This window comes from Chenopodium album, chromosome 6 (assembly GCF_948465745.1).
Source record: "Chenopodium album chromosome 6, dcCheAlbu1.1, whole genome shotgun sequence".
NCBI lineage: Eukaryota > Viridiplantae > Streptophyta > Magnoliopsida > Caryophyllales > Amaranthaceae > Chenopodium > Chenopodium album.
The window spans coordinates 23,042,019-23,060,737 of NC_137839.1; the positions used below are offsets into that span (position 1 = coordinate 23,042,019).

At 34.7% G+C, this 18,719-nt stretch overlaps 1 protein-coding gene across 3 annotated transcripts in view; it reads right to left on the minus strand.

The window, feature by feature from the left end:
- LOC145634751 (nudix hydrolase 3-like) overlaps positions 1 to 18,719 on the minus strand; it is an 83,955-nt gene that overhangs the window by 51,873 nt on the left and 13,363 nt on the right. For 2 of the 3 annotated variants that reach the window (XR_014113527.1, XR_014113528.1), the window contains exons 9-21: positions 15,308 to 15,479; positions 14,022 to 14,257; positions 13,846 to 13,927; positions 13,259 to 13,324; positions 10,533 to 10,610; positions 7,093 to 7,188; positions 6,636 to 6,742; positions 6,336 to 6,504; positions 3,808 to 3,891; positions 2,048 to 2,142; positions 1,883 to 1,973; positions 1,643 to 1,789; positions 995 to 1,199 (exon numbers count right to left, since the gene is read on the minus strand). Coding sequence is in view for 1 of the 3 variants with exons in the window: in XM_081686137.1 (XP_081542263.1) it covers positions 1,137 to 1,199; positions 1,643 to 1,789; positions 1,883 to 1,973; positions 2,048 to 2,142; positions 3,808 to 3,891; positions 6,336 to 6,504; positions 6,636 to 6,742; positions 7,093 to 7,188; positions 10,533 to 10,610; positions 13,259 to 13,324; positions 13,846 to 13,927; positions 14,022 to 14,257; positions 15,308 to 15,479 (1,486 nt within the window). In the remaining 2 variants the exon portion in view is untranslated. Of the gene's footprint in view, positions 1 to 736; positions 1,200 to 1,642; positions 1,790 to 1,882; positions 1,974 to 2,047; positions 2,143 to 3,807; positions 3,892 to 6,335; positions 6,505 to 6,635; positions 6,743 to 7,092; positions 7,189 to 10,532; positions 10,611 to 13,258; positions 13,325 to 13,845; positions 13,928 to 14,021; positions 14,258 to 15,307; positions 15,480 to 18,719 lie in introns of those variants that run through there. The other variant, XM_081686137.1, reaches the window with a different exon arrangement.

Here is an 18,719-nt window from a genome sequence, read left to right on the forward strand (position 1 = left end):
TAAACAACCAAACAACAACACAAAGTATGTATACCTTATTAACTTATACACTGAGAAAGAAGCAAAACACACTAAGGAATTGAAGCAAAACCAACCACTGTCCAACTCACCAAAAAGAAGACCACCACCGAAGGACTCCCCCGAGAACAACAAACCTATACGAGCACCTGGCTGCCTAGCGTAGATACTTAATCCTGCCCAATTTAACCCAAACAGAGCACGGCAAAACCAAGGTGTGGGGAATGGTAGCTCACCGGCGACAGCAGAGGAAATGGGCAGGGAAGCCAGTCGCCGGCGAGCTATGAACGGTGGGTTTGGTGGGCTGGCGGTGGGTGGGTGGGATAAGAATAAGTTTGGCGGTGGAGGGATAAAGTTGCACTTTTAGAGAGAGAAATTTTTTTATTAAATCAGTGTTGGATTCTAAAAAGTACACTAATATAGTAACAATTCACTTGATGTTGACGCTAATATTCAGTAAAGCCGTCTCTTTGAACAAGTAGCCATGGAGTGCGACTATACTAATCTCGACTGCAGCTCTACAAATCTCTTAGTTCAATTGTTGCTTCTTATATTTAAATGTATTGTATTGCGCTGGTTATCATTGTACTCTCGAAATTATGAATACTAAATCATTTTTGTCCTTTGAATTGGGATTGTAGTTTTTCACCTTATCGTCTTATCGATCATAAAGGAAGAGTTTCTTAAATCTTGAAATTTACACATTAAACTGACCATGTAACTTGTAAAACAAAGCAAGCCAACTTTTTATTGCAACTTCTATTGGATAATTATTTTTTTACATCAACACTGTCATAGGATAATTTAAGGTCCTTATCAAATGACTAGGGATAAAGCCATAGCATTATTGTTAGCTTAGGGATAAATATGCAGGCAAAGCAACCAAACCAAAACCAATATCCAAGCTTGAGTTCATAAAATAAAAACACTCTGTATAATCTGGTATTGGAGAGAAAACGAAGCAGCAACATTTTACCACAATTGTGAGGCATATCAAGACTTCAAGCGTTGCAGTAATCTGGTACCAGAGAGAAAATGTAGCAGCAACAGTTTACCACAATTGTAAAGCATGAGACTTCAAGTATTGGAGCATATATTCAACAAATTTCTAGCAGGTTTCAGGGCCTTCCATGCAATAATTGGTTTGCGGTGGTAAATGTTGGAGTTATGTCAACTGGTACCTGTAACGCATCCAAGATCAAGTGTTAGTGATAAAAGGAGGGTAGAAAGGTTAGTAATAGAAGCTTAAAGGAGGGGAAAGAAAACAAGATATCTTCAAAAGCGGGTTAAGAGGTTAAGAGATCTGTGGACAACTATTTTTAAAATACAGAGTAGCAGCTCTAACAAGTTAATACTTTCCCATCTTACAAAAATACTGGTATCCACTATTTAAAACATTTGAATAAACTCCATTTATATATTATTGATGCCGACGGTATTTTTGAATGGACAACCAACATCAGACTTAGAAAACGAAAACAAAATCATGGTCTATCAGAGACACTGCAACAAAAGATGTTTGCTAGAACAAAAAGTGATGGTTCTTAAGAATCAGTAATCAGCCTATCCACTGATAGGATATGAGTCCCCATTTGCCCTTACACTAAGTTTTGAAAGTTCATACCTCTGCACTTTCTAACTTGTCTAATGCAAGTCGCAATGGATTGGTTATTTTGCAGTACTTCTCAAGAAGTGAACTGGCAGCAATTTTGTCACCAGTAGCTTGTATGGTTAATATCTGTCTACACAAGCTCTCAACAGCATCTTCAACCTTAAAATAAAAACAAAGACAAAAAACCAAATAAAATATCAGATTTATTCAACGAATGACTAACGCTAAGCATATATAATTTGAGCATCAAACCTTGTCAAAATCAACGCTAAACCTCCCATCAGGATGCAGAATAAATGCTTCTTTCTCAAATAACCAATTAAACTGCAACGCTTGTCCCTTACTGAAAACAAGGCCAACATAAACTAAGAATATAGAAGAAAAGTGGAATTGAAAACAACGCAGTAATTTGCTTACCCATGGGCTTCATCTAACCCAAAGCGCACGGAGCGAAAGCATCCCGCAAGAAAGGAAACATACATTGATTTGCACAAACTTGACGGAAGTAGATTCTATCAAAAGGCAGAAGAATACATTGAGATTGACAAACTAATATGGAGTATACAATAAATTTGAGAGAGAACTTTGAACAGGAATAATTTGGGATTGACAATACTAAAGACGATGCATTCTGCAGGCACTAACTATACCATAATATAAAAAAGATATGAACTTTTTGGTGTTCCACCCGCAAGGGCGAAGGGAAAGGGGGGGCTGGTGGAGGCCCGGCCTCCCCGGCCCAGATTTGCTGCCCATATATTATAGTTTATGGCCCCCCTTATAATTAGTATATACTGTATAATATTCAAGACACAATTATAACAATAAATATACCTTGTCTTGTTGGTTGGGTAATGTTTTATTTTTCCAAGTGGGTTGGGTTCGAATCCCATCTAGTAGGTTGGGTTTAACCAAATCAGGTATTTTTTAAAATTCTTCTTTTTGATTAATTTTTTAAAATTATGTTATGTCATTCAATTATTAAATTTCTTTGTGCTATTTACATGATTGTGATTAATTGTTTACTTTTTTTTTAGAAAGTGATTAGTTGTTTACTTTTTTTGAAGGGGGTGATTAATTGTTTACTTGCTTAATATGTTTATTTACTTAATAATTTTGGGTAATTTTTAATTTATTGAATAGACCTTTAGGACCAATTTTAAGTTATATTCTACTTAATTTGAGAATTGTAGTTTTTGTATTGATATAGATTAAATCATGAAATCAAAAACACTAGATTTTTTTTTACAAAAAAAGTTAATAATCAACAAGAGGAGGGTTCCACTTCATAGGCAAATTTTTTTTTACAAAAAGTTAATATTCAACAAGAAGAGGGTCTTTTCTACAATGAATATCGTCAAAGTTCAACTAGGGAGTAAAAAGGAAGATGATTTTCTTAGAGATGTTTTGGTTGTATACATAGAAAAAGAGATTGTCGTATATTTAAGTGTTTAATCTTTGATTGATGATTTTGCTAAAAATCATCGAGTACGATTTAACTAATGTTTTTTGTGACAATAAAATATTAGTACACTTTAATTCATCAATCTTTTGTCTAATAAGTCCGGCCCCCGGGACTTGAAAGTCCTGGCTTCGCCCCTGTCCACCTGGTTGACCCTTTGGGCTAATCCGGATTCGGGGCACAGTTCTTGGTGAACAGCTCCAGTCACTTCCCGATTGTTGTTGCGGGGGATCGAACAAAAAAAGATATGAACTTCATAGATGCTAAGTTGACTATAAGAGTTCTTAAACACGTGTATGTCAATTATGATATCTTGTGTTTCAATTGACTTGAAACTAGTACTCCTTTTGATCTATTATAACAAACTCGACAATATTTACCATAATTAAAAAAGTGTGATAAATTTGTTAAAGTTTGATTCAAGTGGTGTCTTGTTATCAAAATTGTTACATGATAATGTTTGCGTCAATGTAAACTAGTAACAATTTATGATGAATTGGTATCGTAAACTAACTTATATTTTGTATTCTTTTAGAGAAGGTTCAAATTCTTCAAAATTAAAAATGATGTCAAGATTTCTCAAAAAGATGTGGATCACTAGAGAGAACTAGGGTGAAAAGTAATTTTACAAAATGAAGAGCGGTAAGAAAGTTAAGTAGCATCAAGAAGCCTCACAATTTTCAAAACAACGAAAGAGGCATTCATAATCACTAACCTGACTGATGAAAAAATTTAGTGCCCAAAGGCCTACTATGTCTGCTTTTGCTTCTTCTAATGCAGAGTGCAGTTCTTGAAGCTCCTGTTTTACAAGTAAATTGTTAACATTCTCTCAAGAAGTTACAAGCAAGCAATAATTAACAGCCTCCATAATGTCAAACTGTTTTGAAAGATAATAGCAATATGAATATAGGAGCATCAAGATTTTGAACAGGGAAGGGAAAAGGTAATTCATTTTAAAGCTCATATGAGAATATTACATTGCCTCTACCAAATGCATCAGCAATAAGAGTACAAAATTAAATCACCTATCATTTAAAATAACAAATGCAAAAAGACAAATTGACAAAATTAGTAAGAACATCAACCTGTCAAAAGTTAAATTAATTACACTCAGGTTCTGCCCTGAGCATAAACAAGGAGTGTAACCACCAAGGGCCCCAACTGAAAGGGAGCCGATATTAAAATAACTAAATAAAATCAGTCTTCTACTAGGTTATAGACTTATAGTTCTCCACTTATCCTCCACTAGTCTACAGCCAGAATGTAGTACAAGTAAACTAAAACTCCATAAGTCATACAATTCATAATTTTGTTTGATTCCTTATTTCCTTTCATTAATTAAGTTGCTCACAGGCGGAAACCACCGAGCAATTAACAAGAATAACAACCTCTCACCTCCTTCTTCGGTTCCCAAATTTGAAAGGCTTCAAGTTTTCAGCCAGTGGAAGCAGTGATTCCAATGTCTACTGCCTTCAAACACTTCAAATATGGCAAATCAATACCATGGCAACGAAATCACTGTATGCCATTAATATTCTTACATTTTTCAAACTTGCAAATTGTCATCTAAATGTATCAATAACCTATAGGATTCCATTAACAGTGCCCGTGATTGTAGCATTGACTGAAAACTAAAGTTCATAAAATCCTACTTGAGGCCATCAATGTCACAGACAAGGTCAAATAGTTTAGCTACAATGTCAATTGAGAAGGATAGCTAGAAAATATTGGTGCTGATTTGATTATTTGCCACACCAAAAGCTCGAAGAAATCAGTTGTTATAAACTTCAAAGAATAGAGAAATATTATAGTATTTTGCAAAACTACAGTCTACTATTGTGTATTAAGACGCATTATGGTAGATAAAATAAGCTATTTTTTTCATTGTCTTTTATTAATATATATCCAAATAATAAAATTAAAAAAAAAAGTTAGTTACGTAAGGGGCCTTTATCTCACACTTTTCGTAGGGACCATAAAATAATAGAAACATAGTTGATAATACAAGCAAACAAATGAAAAACCCATTTGTCCATGTTAACCTAATCTCCATGTGTTATAACTTTGTACCTAATTGTTGAATGAAGCTGAAAAAAATTATAATACTTACTCTGCTCCATATTACTTGCAACACTAAGAATTTCACACTTGCCAATGCAATATCTTTCTTAGTGTTTAAAAAAAAAAGAATTTAGTTTTCATAGAGTACAAATTGAGACAGATCCAATAAGATCCTATCTGTCTATAATTTTATTTTCGGGTAAATCAGAATATGATGTAATAGGAGAGAGTATGAGTAGTGCCACAATAGAGCAGAAGAAATATACATCGTATTACAAAAAAGTTATTGAATTCCATCAATAGTATTTATCTCATCTTTGTTTCCCCTTTTGATCAATTTACCTCACGCAATCAATTTCAATCTCTTTGTCCCAAGACTAGATTATAGGTGTATGGTTTAATTAAACTAAAACAAAAAATAAATCACTATGAGAAGACATCGGTTTGATTGGCTTAATCCTAGTCTCCTTAATACTTTTCGGCCTTTTCCTAGAGAACAAGAACAGCCATAACGATAGTAACATATCAACTAAATAAATAGTACTCTAATTATGATTGAGACTGCCCTAATGAGCATACTATAGCATTGTCCTATAAAGTGAGTAATTACAGTAACGACATAACATCACAAAGATAAATTTTTATTCTCATATTGGGCGAAAACCTTTTATACACCGAATCATTTAAGGCCATGGTTAAAACATGTTTATGAGTGTAAACCAAAAATTTTAAATAATATTAAGCAAGAGTTAGGCTCCAACAGTGGAGAGGGGAAAAAAGGACTTGTAACTCAAAGAAGCAACTAGCAAATGATTTTTATCCTCAAAGGTGTTTTAAGTCCATATACCAAAGATGAGTACTAAAATCATCATTTTTGTGCTTAAAGCTAAGGTTGAAAGCTATGATGTGGATGCAATGAAAATGGTTAATATTTTTGTTCCCTAATCATTTTTAACTTCTAGTCCTAGTTCAACAATTTTAGTTCACCAAATAAATAGTGCTTACTCAAAAGTAATTATTTATCTCACTTTACTAAGCCAGTGTAGTAAAACATGATCATTTTGCAAATAGCTCTTCAACCATTTTTAGTCATCTAAGTTCTTACTGATTGATTCTTGAAATAAGAGTGTTCAATTCAAACAAACAATAGTTATTAAAAATGGAAGGCCTCGGTAGACTAACCAATCTCACTGTTGATTTCCGACCATCTGGAAGCACTATGCTATGAGGACCAATTCCATGACAGCATTCATGACATATTGTGTGAGTGAAGAATGAATCAAAGTCAACAAGCTCTTGCTGCTCCTTTGATATGCATCCCTCGGCTATTGGAAAAAGAATATGCTTGAACCTGGTCCAGTCATGTCATGGTAGATATTTAGAAAGCATAACAATAACAATAAGTAAAAATAGCATGCAAACAGTGATAGAAATAAATAAATAAATAAACACTGCAGTCAAGGAAAAGAAAACTTGACTTACTTTGCCTCTGAGACATTTTTAAGCATCACCATGGAAGAACCACGATCTTTCACAATGCGTTCATCATTTGGTAAGTTAAATGCAACAGTTTGAGGTCCCTTCACATCCTGAAGTAACACTAACATCTTAAAGCGCTTCTTCTCCAATCAAGATAATCAAATATTATAGCAGAAACAGCACCCTCTCAATACATCTTATAGCTTTTACTTTGCATCTACATTATTCCGTAGATGCATCTTACTCCTCTTGCACTACTTCATCTAAAACCTTGTTTAATGCAAAGTACAAGCAAGAGTGCATATATAATACTAAAATTTGGAACATTTGTTACAACAATTAGGAGAGTATGCAATAACTTGTAATAGCATAAAAACCGCATGGAAGCGATGAAATGGGTATACATAATCAACAGATTAAGCCAATCATAGATGTATGTATTCATGGTTGAAGAACATACCCCAGCATTGTAAAGAAGCTGGATGACACGAATTGGAGCGGCTGTGACATCTTTGGATTTGAATGTGTCTTTCATTGGAAGATTTTGCTCCAAAACCTAACAAAGTAAACAAAAAAGTAAGTTAACAAAAAAAAAAAAAAAAAACAACTGATTTAAATCATTTCTCACAATAAGTATGAGTAGGCCAGGGCTAAATGATTAAACAACTTGATAGCACCATTATTAAATTGTCAAAAATTCACTGACCTCTATCAATATGTAACAAAATTTACAAGTTACTAATTGATTAACAACACCTTTCCAGTTAATGATTTACAACAAAATTTACAAGTTGCTTCCTGTTGATGTACAACACCATTCCAGATAATGATTAATCTCACATGCATGCATGCACGTGCGCGTGCACACACAATTAGCCTGTCAGCGGCATTCACGGTCTTATTTGCATAGGTTATCATTATTGAGCTCTATTATGCTCTGTTTTGTGTTTTTCTTACTATTTCAAAGTCATTTAAATACTTTAGAGTTTTTGAAGGAGTTGGTCCAGTTATAATCGATTTATTCATGTTGAAGTACAAGTCAGAAAAATTTAATGTGCAGATCTTACTTGACTAGTGCTTGGATATAATTAGAAGGGTATGCAGATCATAGCACAAGCTAGGTAGTCAATACATCCTCAAGGCAAGGTCATCTGTCAATCCCATGGCAGCAAAAGGCTGCCTGCAAGCATTCACACGCCCACACCAGAATAAGCGCTGAGTAGCTTTGGCACAAGCCCAAAACATTTGTGTGGGGAACTAAATTTCCACCTGCCACAGCACTCATCGAAGGCTCCGCACAAGTTACCAGCCAGCAGGCACAGGTTTGTTTTCCTGCACATTCACTTGTCGCTATCTTGGTGTGCTGACTTTGATTCACTTCTCGCAGCACACAGCGCTCATCATTGCACACAGCACTTGCATGCACTACTACTCATCCAAGTATAGTGAGCAATGGATTAATGTCTTTGACAATGACTTATATTTATTGAAAGGTCTGAACTTTATTCAGCTACTTATCTTTATTTTAAAGTTACTGCAAATTCTAAAATAGTGTTTTATTACCTAGGATATTAATTAAATACGAATTGTTTTCAAATGCATAGGGTTAATCAGCACGAATTGTTTCAAATGCATACTATTGATCAATACGAATTGTTTTAAGTACTTAGAAATATTCATCCAATTATTAATTTTTCTGCAAGAGTTTACAATAATTTGGCAAATAAATTGGCCTTAGAATCAACACATATTTGATAATTCTCTTCTAACAACTGTGATGACCCAACAACCACCGCTGGTGTACACCAGAGAAACCGCAAGCCACAACCAGCAGAACATCAGAGCAAACATAGTGAAACAGAGCAGCAGACAAGCAAGAGAAAAAAAACTACTTCAGCACTAGAGAACAAAGACCATAATGTTCCACTATGGAGGCAACACAAGCATAAGAAGCTGGGAATGAAAAAGCAGGAGGCAACAAGACAAAAATTATTAAGATATTACTTGTAATTCATAGGAAATTTTGACTTTTGCTACCTGTCAAACACATCAACTTCACTTTTGCTACCTATGAAAACTTTAATTTTATTTTACTACCTATCAAATTCCGTTCTTTAAATTTTGCTAGCAGTTAACGGAATCCGTTATTAATTCCGTTAGTGAGATCAAGCCACACTCATTACCACCTTCCGGCCACCACTCCCTCCCTAAATGCCTCCCCGTCAGCCACAAAAATAAATAAATAAATAAAAAACCAGCCACCCCTGCCACCCCTTCCCTGCCGGCGGCCGGTGCCCACCCCCCTCCCTTTCCCCCACCCTACGCAGCCCCCCTTCCCTTTCCCCGACGTTCTCGCTGCCCCGACCCCCTCCCCGTCTTCTGCCTTACCAACCACCACGCACCTGACCACCAGCCACCCCGCAACACCAATTGCAACAGACGCAGCGAACTCCAGCCACCATTGACGCAGCGAACTCCAGCCACCATTGACGCAGCGAACTCCAGCCACCATTGACGCAGAGAACTCCAGCCACCATTGAAGCAGCGAACTCCAGCCAATCGACCCCCACCCCAAACCAAAACCACCCAAAACGAAACCCTAAATTCGCTTTGGGGTGCTGGTTTAGGGTTAGGGAAGGCCGAAAACGGTAGGCGAAGGGGAGGGGGGTCGATTTCGGTTGGAGGAACGGGGCTGGGGGGCGGATTCCGGTGGGGGGAAGGGGAAAGAGGGGTGGTTTTGGTTCGGGGAGGGGGCCGGGGCAGCGAGAACGTCATGGAAAGGGAAGGGGGGCTGCGTAGGGTGGGGAAAGGGAGGGGGATGGGTTCGCGCAGGCGTCGGCCAAAGCTCTGGGCGCCGGCCACCGGCAGGGGGGGAGGGAAGGGGTGGCAATTGAGGGGAGGGGTGGCTGGGTTTTTTTTTTTTTTTTTTAATTTTAAAGTTTTTAAATTTTTAATTTATTATTATTTTTTTATAAATAAAAAATAAACTTAACGGAACCCTAACTGATTCTGTTAACAGGTAGAAAAATATAAAAAAAGGGCATATGTTAGGTAGTAAAATAAAATAAAAGTTTTCATAGGTAGCAAAAGTGCAGTTGATGTGTTTAACAGGTAGCAAAAGTCAAAATTTCCTAATTCATATGTATATATAAAGAAAAGGGTAGGAGTAGGAAGGCATGTCTTTTGAATATTGAACTAGTGAATTGAGATTGACAACCTCAAGTTGTTTAGAGAGTGATAACCTAAAGTTATCTTTGGCTAGAGAGTGATAACCTAAAGTCATCTTTGGCTAGAGATTGATAGCCTAAAGCTATCAAGTTACCTTGTGTTTGACTGTTTGAGTATTAACCCTTATTAATGAAATCAGTTTCTTGCCTGCTGCCATCTTTGTGATTGTTGTTGTGTGAGTCTAGTCAGTCCATAACAACAACACCGTGCATTTGGGCTAAACTCAACATTGATCATCGATCATATGAGTGTCAAATCAAGTTAATTTTCAGCTTGAAGGTGATTCTAAAACAAAAGGTTTTGAAACAAAAAGGTATTTTAGAAACAATTCGACTGCCTCTGTTTATTTTATAAGGTAATTTAGACAAACATATGTTTCAAAATATAAGTCATACTATACTTATATATCAATTGATAACAAGGAGAATCAATGTAAGATTAAATGCTTACACACATTTTCAATGCAATTTCAACATAAATTCACAAAATTTTCCTATGCATTTAGTGGCCGACCGCACTTGTGAGATTAAGGTTTTGATTGATTGATTTAGTGGCCAGCACGTGTGATTTAGGGAAATGGAGGATGTAATAGGCTTTAATGTGTATTATAAACAAATTAGTTAAACTCTTCTATATTAAAGGCAGCAATCATCCTAGAATAAATCAACATACCAATAAATTATCACCAAAAAGTTTTAGTTTAGCTGTAGCATCATCATCTCGAACTCCAATAAATGCTTCAAATGTAGCCTGCAACATTAAGAAAAGTCATCAGCAAACTAGCCTTCTAGGATGAATGATAACTTAAATCAAATGAACTTTACCAAGAAAAGAATTAACTAAATTAGTGAACATTAGAATAAATGGCAGAAGAGGACTATGGGCATTTACTTCAACTTGATGCTCTGACTTGGATACGAGAGTCAGAAATGTGTATGGATCGAAAAACAAGAAAAAAATTATTCACTATAAGAAATGGGAACAAGGTTACTAGTGTCCATATATACATTGTAGGTACAGGCGAACAGCAACACCGATAATTTTTTTTTATAATAAATTATTTTGTAATTAATGTAATACATAAATACTTGGATTATGTATGGCTAAGAAGGAAAGTACTGTCTTCATTCTGCCCAAATTGCAATGACTACATGTCCAAACCCATTTGGAGGGTGGAGTATTCTACATAAAGAGCTCAAATGACAATGCTGAGCAACATAAACTTCAAAATTTTGCACTTGTAATATCATCTTGCTGCAGAATTCAAGCATGGCACAAGATGATTCCCTAGAGACCATTGTTTTCAGATTTATAGGCATAACTTTGCAGCAAAAGAAAGAAAAGACTTCAACAGAAATCTAAAAAGCTAACTGGAAATTTGAGTCCTCTAAAAGCTAATCAGGAAAAAAAAATTGAAGTTTGAACCACTATTACCTGGATGTAAAATCCGTCATGCTAAAAGATAATTTTTCTTAATTTATACTCCCTCCGTCCTGTAATACTTGGGATGTTGGGGTGGACACGGAGTTTAAGAAAACTACAAGTGGATCCATTTAAAACTTTTGTTTATTATATAAAGGATTCTCTTTTGTATTTTTATATTGTAAGAAAAATAAAAAGTTGGGGAGGTGGGTGTAGTGAAGAGAGAAAAATGTAGAATTTAACTGGGTTTTGGGGATTGTGGTCCCAAAAAGAGTACAGGAAATTATTTTTATTAGTGGTCCTATTCCATATTTAGTAATGTGTCAAGTATTTTGGGACGAACGAAAATGGTAACTATGTCAAGTATTATGGGATGGAGGGAGTAACTCATAGTGATATGACTTTTTAGAAGACAAACTTATTCCATGTTGATTAAATGTACAGTACACCAAGTAAGATTAAAAAATAATAATAAAATAAAATATATGCAAAGTGTCAAGCTTTGCTGCAGAAATAGTATCATTTTCCCATTAAATAAATGAGATCGATCAAACTTATACCTACATTTTTCACATAAAGTATCAAGGAGTCTAAAGAAGTAGAAAAAGGGAACGTAAAATAGAGTGAGCTGTGAAGTAGTACATCCAACTTCAAAAGTTCCAACTCCCACATGACAACATTCATTGGTAATACCAAGTGCTTACCTTGCCCTCCCAAATAAGAGCCTCAACAAATAACATCTTTATATAGAAAAAGGATTTTCCATATTGTATCATTGTACTTTGGCTTTTCCATTTAGTACCCAATTTTATTTATATTCCACATGATACCATTGTTATTTTAAATTATTCTCCACCATAACATCCCATTAAATAAAACATTGATTTAGGGCATTTGTGGTCTTTTTTTTTTAAACTAATTTCAACTTCGAAACTTGATCCATAAAGATCATAAACTCATAATGACCTCCAAAACTTTTCCCTTTTTTTTTTTTTTTTTTTTTTTTTTTTTTGTGCAAACAAATTGAAAAATGCAAATTGAGACAATTTTCTCGCACGTAAATCGAGGCTTTTTTTTTCTCTAATTTGAACCTTAAGGGCTTAAACGCCCTCTTGAAACCTTAATTATGGCACCAAAATCGATTAATACAAAACAATTTAACAGAATGTTACGGTTGAGTATAAATTAAAAGTATAGTAGTACCATGTGAAATCCAGAAAGAAATTGGGTACCAAATGGAAAAGCCCAAAGTACAAATGTAACAAATGAAATACCCCTTTAGAAAATTACACTATCAGTTCACAACTTCACATGTCTAGGATTTACCATTTAAACCCTAGATCTACAGCGTTCTTAACTACTTCATTTCACCTAACAAATATATGCCAACAATGGACAGGAGTTGACAAAATATTTGGTATAGAAATTTGGCCGTACCAGATTGCATGCTGATTTTGAATGCAAATGGACAGTAATCTAGTATTTGCAAACCAAAAAAACGAGATTTGCGGGGTGGGGATTGGGGAGTGAGTTCGATAACAATATTTTGAACAAATAAAGTCCAACAGTATAATGGAAGAAGATCAATGCTTGAGTTAGTTAATGTATAAGAATTCTAAAGCATGATACAAGAGTCACTAAAAATCATGATGCATCAACATCTCAGACCAAGCTGAGCAATGAAGCCTAGTAAACTAGCCTAGCATTTACTGAATGAAGTTTTTTCATCAAGACAAAACAGAGGACAGATCACAATCATAAATTCAAGAACACTAAAGGTACATCCATATCTTATAGCTCTTAAGCCTTCTTTAGCGAGAAGCAATTTTTCACCATATCAACCAGTTTTATACTGAAACTAGCATGAAAACAAAGCGTTACATATGAAAGTTTCACTACCAGAATCATTTCAAGATACGCTACCCAAGTTTTGGTCAGAATCTCCCAGAAGAACATTACCATGCAATATAACATACCTTGTATCCAAAAAGTGCATCTTCATAAGTTTCATATGGTCCTATGGTTACATCCAGTTTTGAATCCTACAAAATTGGGGCAAAGAAATTAATATAAAAAGTTGGAAATGCAACATTCTAAAATTTGCATAGCTTATTTCAACATTAAAACACATGATCTATACATTATAATATGTTGAGAGATAAGTTTTGCATTCAATATTTTGAGACATGGTTAACATTAGAAACCACTTTCACAACCAGAGGTTTGCTCAGCAACTGACAGACACTACAAAATAGTCCGCTTTTTTTTTTTTTTAAGGGAAATAGTCTGCTTATTAGTCATTACTAACAGACACAAAAAGGCTCCCAAACCAAAAGGAGCTACGAGATTATTACATCATAAATATAGTTTTCACTTTCAATTTACTTTTATCATAAAGATTAACGGGAAATAAATTTTAGCATCCAAAAAGGAAAGTATTAGTTTCTGTATAATATTTTCATTATGTTTTCCCAAGGAAATCGCTAGATTAAACCAGTGTGAACCAAACTTTTAAAGATATTTTGTACAACAAATTTGATATTAAAGGATAAAAATCACAGACCAATTCCATCCAGGCTATGTCAGAATCATAATAATCATTCGAAAGGAATGCGTCAGCCTTACTGTGCAGCAGCTTCTTCAGGCTACAATCAAGCAACACAAATCAAAAAATGCAAATAAATAAGGAAATAAATTTAAGCAATGAAAATCCGAAAGCATAGAGGAACAAGACTTCACTTAGAAAAGCTAGTTAGTTCCGCTGCTTTATGCAGCAATTCTGAAGCTTTTGTGAGATAAGACCTATACTCTTGAGAAAATGGGACACAGTAAAGATCATGGATAGATTGATCAGCATTGCCCCCATCAGATGGGGTATCTGAACTGACTCCGCTGTGTCTTTTTATGACATTAAAAAAGCCCATCGCTTCTTGTCTTTCATCCTCAGAAAGACTATTTTTCCATAATTCAAATTCCTGGGGAGAAAGTATGTTGACATGAATTCTTTTGCATGGAAAATGACAAGCAATTTAACCAAAGCTTATGATCAAAATAGCTTTTATAATTTAAATCAAACAGAGAGGAACATAAAAATAGAGCATCTGAAACAACCAAACCTAGATACTGTTACCTCTTTAAAAAAATTACGAAGGGAAAATGTAATTACAACTATTACAAGAAAGAAACAAGTTGATTACTCAGAAAGGGAAGACAACTTTACCAGATTTATCCAATTACCAGGACTTAAAAATTAGTAGGTTCCTTGAACCCTTTTACTGGCATCTCTTTCTCAATCATCTACATAAATTCCACTCACAAAACTCTTATTCTTTCGGCTTTGGCCACCTTTATTTGGTAGTAAAAGGTAAAAACTTTATTTAGTAAAAAAAGTTAGATAAGAAGGTCAAGGACTTTGCATGGATATTATGTTTACATAGACTCAAGTTACTCAACACTAATCTAACTAACAAATTTAATAAACAAAATGTGTAGTATGTCAATTTACATGCTCAAGCTTACTAAGTTGTGAAACGGGGAACAATTGCTTTGCATGGTAAAGATGAAAGGTATCTGAAAAAGGTTCATTTTGATAAACGGTGTTAATTAGGCTTACCTTATGTTTTTCTGTTGCTAGTCACTATTGTTAATTCCAGAACTAATAACTTAATAAGAAGAATGTGTGTTGAGTCAGCTTGCTCAGCTACCATGTCGATTTATCATTATTGGACTCCATACTGCCATACCCACATCATAACAACACAACCTAGATACAGAAATGGGATAAGGATCTCCCTTGGAAAGTAAAAGACAGAATGGTATTCCCAGCACTAAAATATGAAGGTAAAAAAAGAAAGTATTGACTGTTGTTTAGCTTTTTAAATTGCAACTCTTTCTATGAACTAAAAAAAAGCATATTCTCCACATCCATCCCCTTTTCCATTATGCAAGGCCTCAAAGAAGGAAAAGGTCATTGCATCATATTTATGCATTAAAAAAAGTTGATCAAAAGATAAATGATCATGTACCAGTTTGTCCATATCTGAAGGATAAAAATTTGCACCAGGTGGCTTTGCTAGAGGAAATGCAGCTTTATACTCAAGTCCCTTCCAGCCAGACACCGGTTTTGTGGCATGAGAATACATTATAATTGCAGAATCAGCCGTACTTAGAAATGCCTGGTTTTCATCTAGGCACGACCTGTAATCAAACAATACAGTGATCAGTCACTAGAAACAGACAGATTCCCTTTCAAGTAGCACATTAGTCATAAGGTAACGGGAATAACAGTAAAAAGACCCAAATATCATAGGATTGTTTAAATGCTCACTTTATGAGTTACTAAATATTTATTTTGAGTTACTCCCTTTGTTTTCCTAATTTCTTTCTCAACATCTGCTCACTTTATCCTCATACGTTATTTGCCCCTCATTCTATCCTCACCTAAAAAGGTGCATATGTGGTCCTTTTTCCTACTCTCCTTGGTTACAGTAGCTGAGTCAAACTTTAAAAATTGAAGAACTAATATGGATTACTTAACAGTTGTTTATAGTTGGATAATTTGATCCAAACTATTTTAATGGTCAGCATGTTTTAACTTTCCTGCAGAACAAAATTACTAATTAACACAGCACAAAAAAAAACTAAAAAATAAAAATTTAAAGGGGATACAATAAGAGGACAAGGTGCCCACAGCTCAGTGTCCTACAAAGAAGCACTTTATACTACATAGCTTGAAAAATAAACCCAGTTTCTTTTTATCTCCTCTAGTGTATAATATGGGGAAGCCTTGGCTATCTCAGCCCATAATGCGCTAGCAAAGTCACTTGTTAATGTGTTTAGAAACAACTTTAGTAGATTAGTTGAATTTATAAGAGAATTACCAAGTCACTAAATATTTAAGCGAATCTGTAGTCAATAACATAAAAGCCTTAAACCCAACGATGGAGCCGGATACATGAATCAATATTTCATACCCGATGATCATAAACCATGATCCTTTCCCTCCATTCCCTTCTTTCAAGTCCTATGCGCTCATATAAATCCAATTTCTCCATATCCTTCTCAACTCCTTACTAGATTCATCTTAGAATCTTGACCTTTTTAAAGACACTCATGATCCCACCTTTCTACTTCTTTTATGTGTGCTTCTTCAAGTCTTTGTTTCACATGCCCAAACCAGCATAACTGGTTGTCCCTTATTATATTTGAATCAACTTCAGCTTTCTCCAGAATATCTGCATTCCTAATTTATGCCTTACGGTATTCCAACACATCCATCTCACAACTTCCATGTTTTGAGCGCCTTTTCTGGAACCCAACAATCAAACACATATGACAGCATAGTACTTTACCTTAACACCATGGGTATGACAATTCACAATATACCCCAGTTGCAGCTCTCCATTTGGTCCATCCAGATTTAATAATCTAAACATCTAGCTCAATATCTCCATTATTATGTAAAATCAATCCAAAATACCTAAAACACTTGCTCTTGGACAACTCCCTACAGCCCATAGTTAAGTAGCTACATCCCTGCTAGACTCCCTTGCAGTGGTAAATCGATATTCCATGAACCTTGTTTTATTCTAACTCAATCTAACGTCTAAACCCGTGGGACCATCTCCATTGCTCCATTTTAACATGCACCCCGATTATAGTCTCGGCTATTTGCAAATAGCATGGTACCTCATCCTAGATAGACATTCTAACTTCATCCAAAAAATACAGCACAGAGAAAAGAACTTAACGTCGATCCTTGAGGGAGTCCAATGGTGATTGGGAAATCCTTTGTTACTCGACTACAAGTCTAACATTTGTTATCACTTCTCAATAGATATCTTTAATTAGGTCAGTATATTTATTAAGAATGCATTCAACACAATACCTTGTCATAAGCGTTTTCGCAATCCAATGGAATTTATTCAAATCTTTCTTTCTCAGCACTATTTTTGCACCCATGAAATACATTAACAGATATTTTATACTAGACTACATAAACAACAATTTTTAGAAATGTATATGGTAGGGCACCAATAAGAGTTGGCTCAAGAGATAAGCAGCTTGATGTTGTTTTAGGGAGGTCTCGAGTTCGAGCCTCACCGAACGCAGAAAACTCTTGTTGGGAGAATCAACCACCATAAGTCAAGTGTACAACTCGGGTCGGATCCAGATGTAATTGGAGTTAAGCTCCGGTGAACCGGGTAGGGTAAACTTTTATAATATATATATATATAAATAAATAAATATATATATATAAATAAATAAATATAAATATATAAATAAATAAATAAATAAATAAATATATATATATATATATATATATATATATATATATATATATATATATATATATATATATATATATATATATATATATATATATATATATATATATATATTTAGGAGGGCACTTTACTTGAAACTAAGGTCTTAATTTTAAAAAGCGCGCCTAGGCCCAAGGCACAGTGAGGCTCAAGAGTTGGTGCCTTAGCTCTTTGAGGCTCAAAGACCTACAAAAGGCGCGCGTCTTTGCTATTTTTTCTAGGCTACTTCTTGCGCCTTTGCACCTTATTTTGTGCTTTATGTTTTAAAGCATCAATAGCTATTGTGTAAGATTATATTTCCTAAAGTATACCATAAGACTTTGTTATGGGCAGGTTTTCTTCAATTCTAGTGGAGAGAAATTCCATATCCTATAATTCGATTTGAAGAACCCTTGTTATTGATCACATCATTCACATGGCCCTTTCACCTTTTCTAATAAATTCATTTTCACTTATTTATCTTTTCTATATGAATAAAGTGCGCCTCACCTACAAAAGGTGTGTGCCTTCGCCTTGCGTCTAGGCTCCAAGGACTTTTTGCGCCCTTAAAAACTAAGACTAGGGGTGGAAATTAAACATAATTTGGCCCAAATCCGATAAGATCCCGACCAAAAAAAATCTGTTCCAAATCCAAAATTAGAAAGTCTAAGTCTAGATCCGATAATTAAATGCTAGATCCAAATCAAAATCTAGTCAGAGTCAAAGGCAATGTAGAGACTAACATATAAGATGTCTTGCAATTTTTAATTTTTTATCATATATACAAACTAATACTTGTTTTACATAATACTTTTCTTCAGGCATGCCAACGGATGATTTCAATTATCAATATTTTTAAACATCAAAATTAACATCTTATATAAATTTTATATTTGAAAATATACATTTGGAAATTTATCAATAGCCCTCATAACTATGTTTTTTTCTAAGTATAAACCACACAAGGAAGTCAAAGTAAGTTATATGAATAGTGCCCAAAAACAAACTTGTCAACTAATATAAAAAGGAGGAAGTAAAAACAAAGGAAACCTAAAACACACTATACACTTATCAGTCGTCACCCACCTTCGCACTTCAAGAGATCTCCCACTCAGCTTAACAATTGTATTGT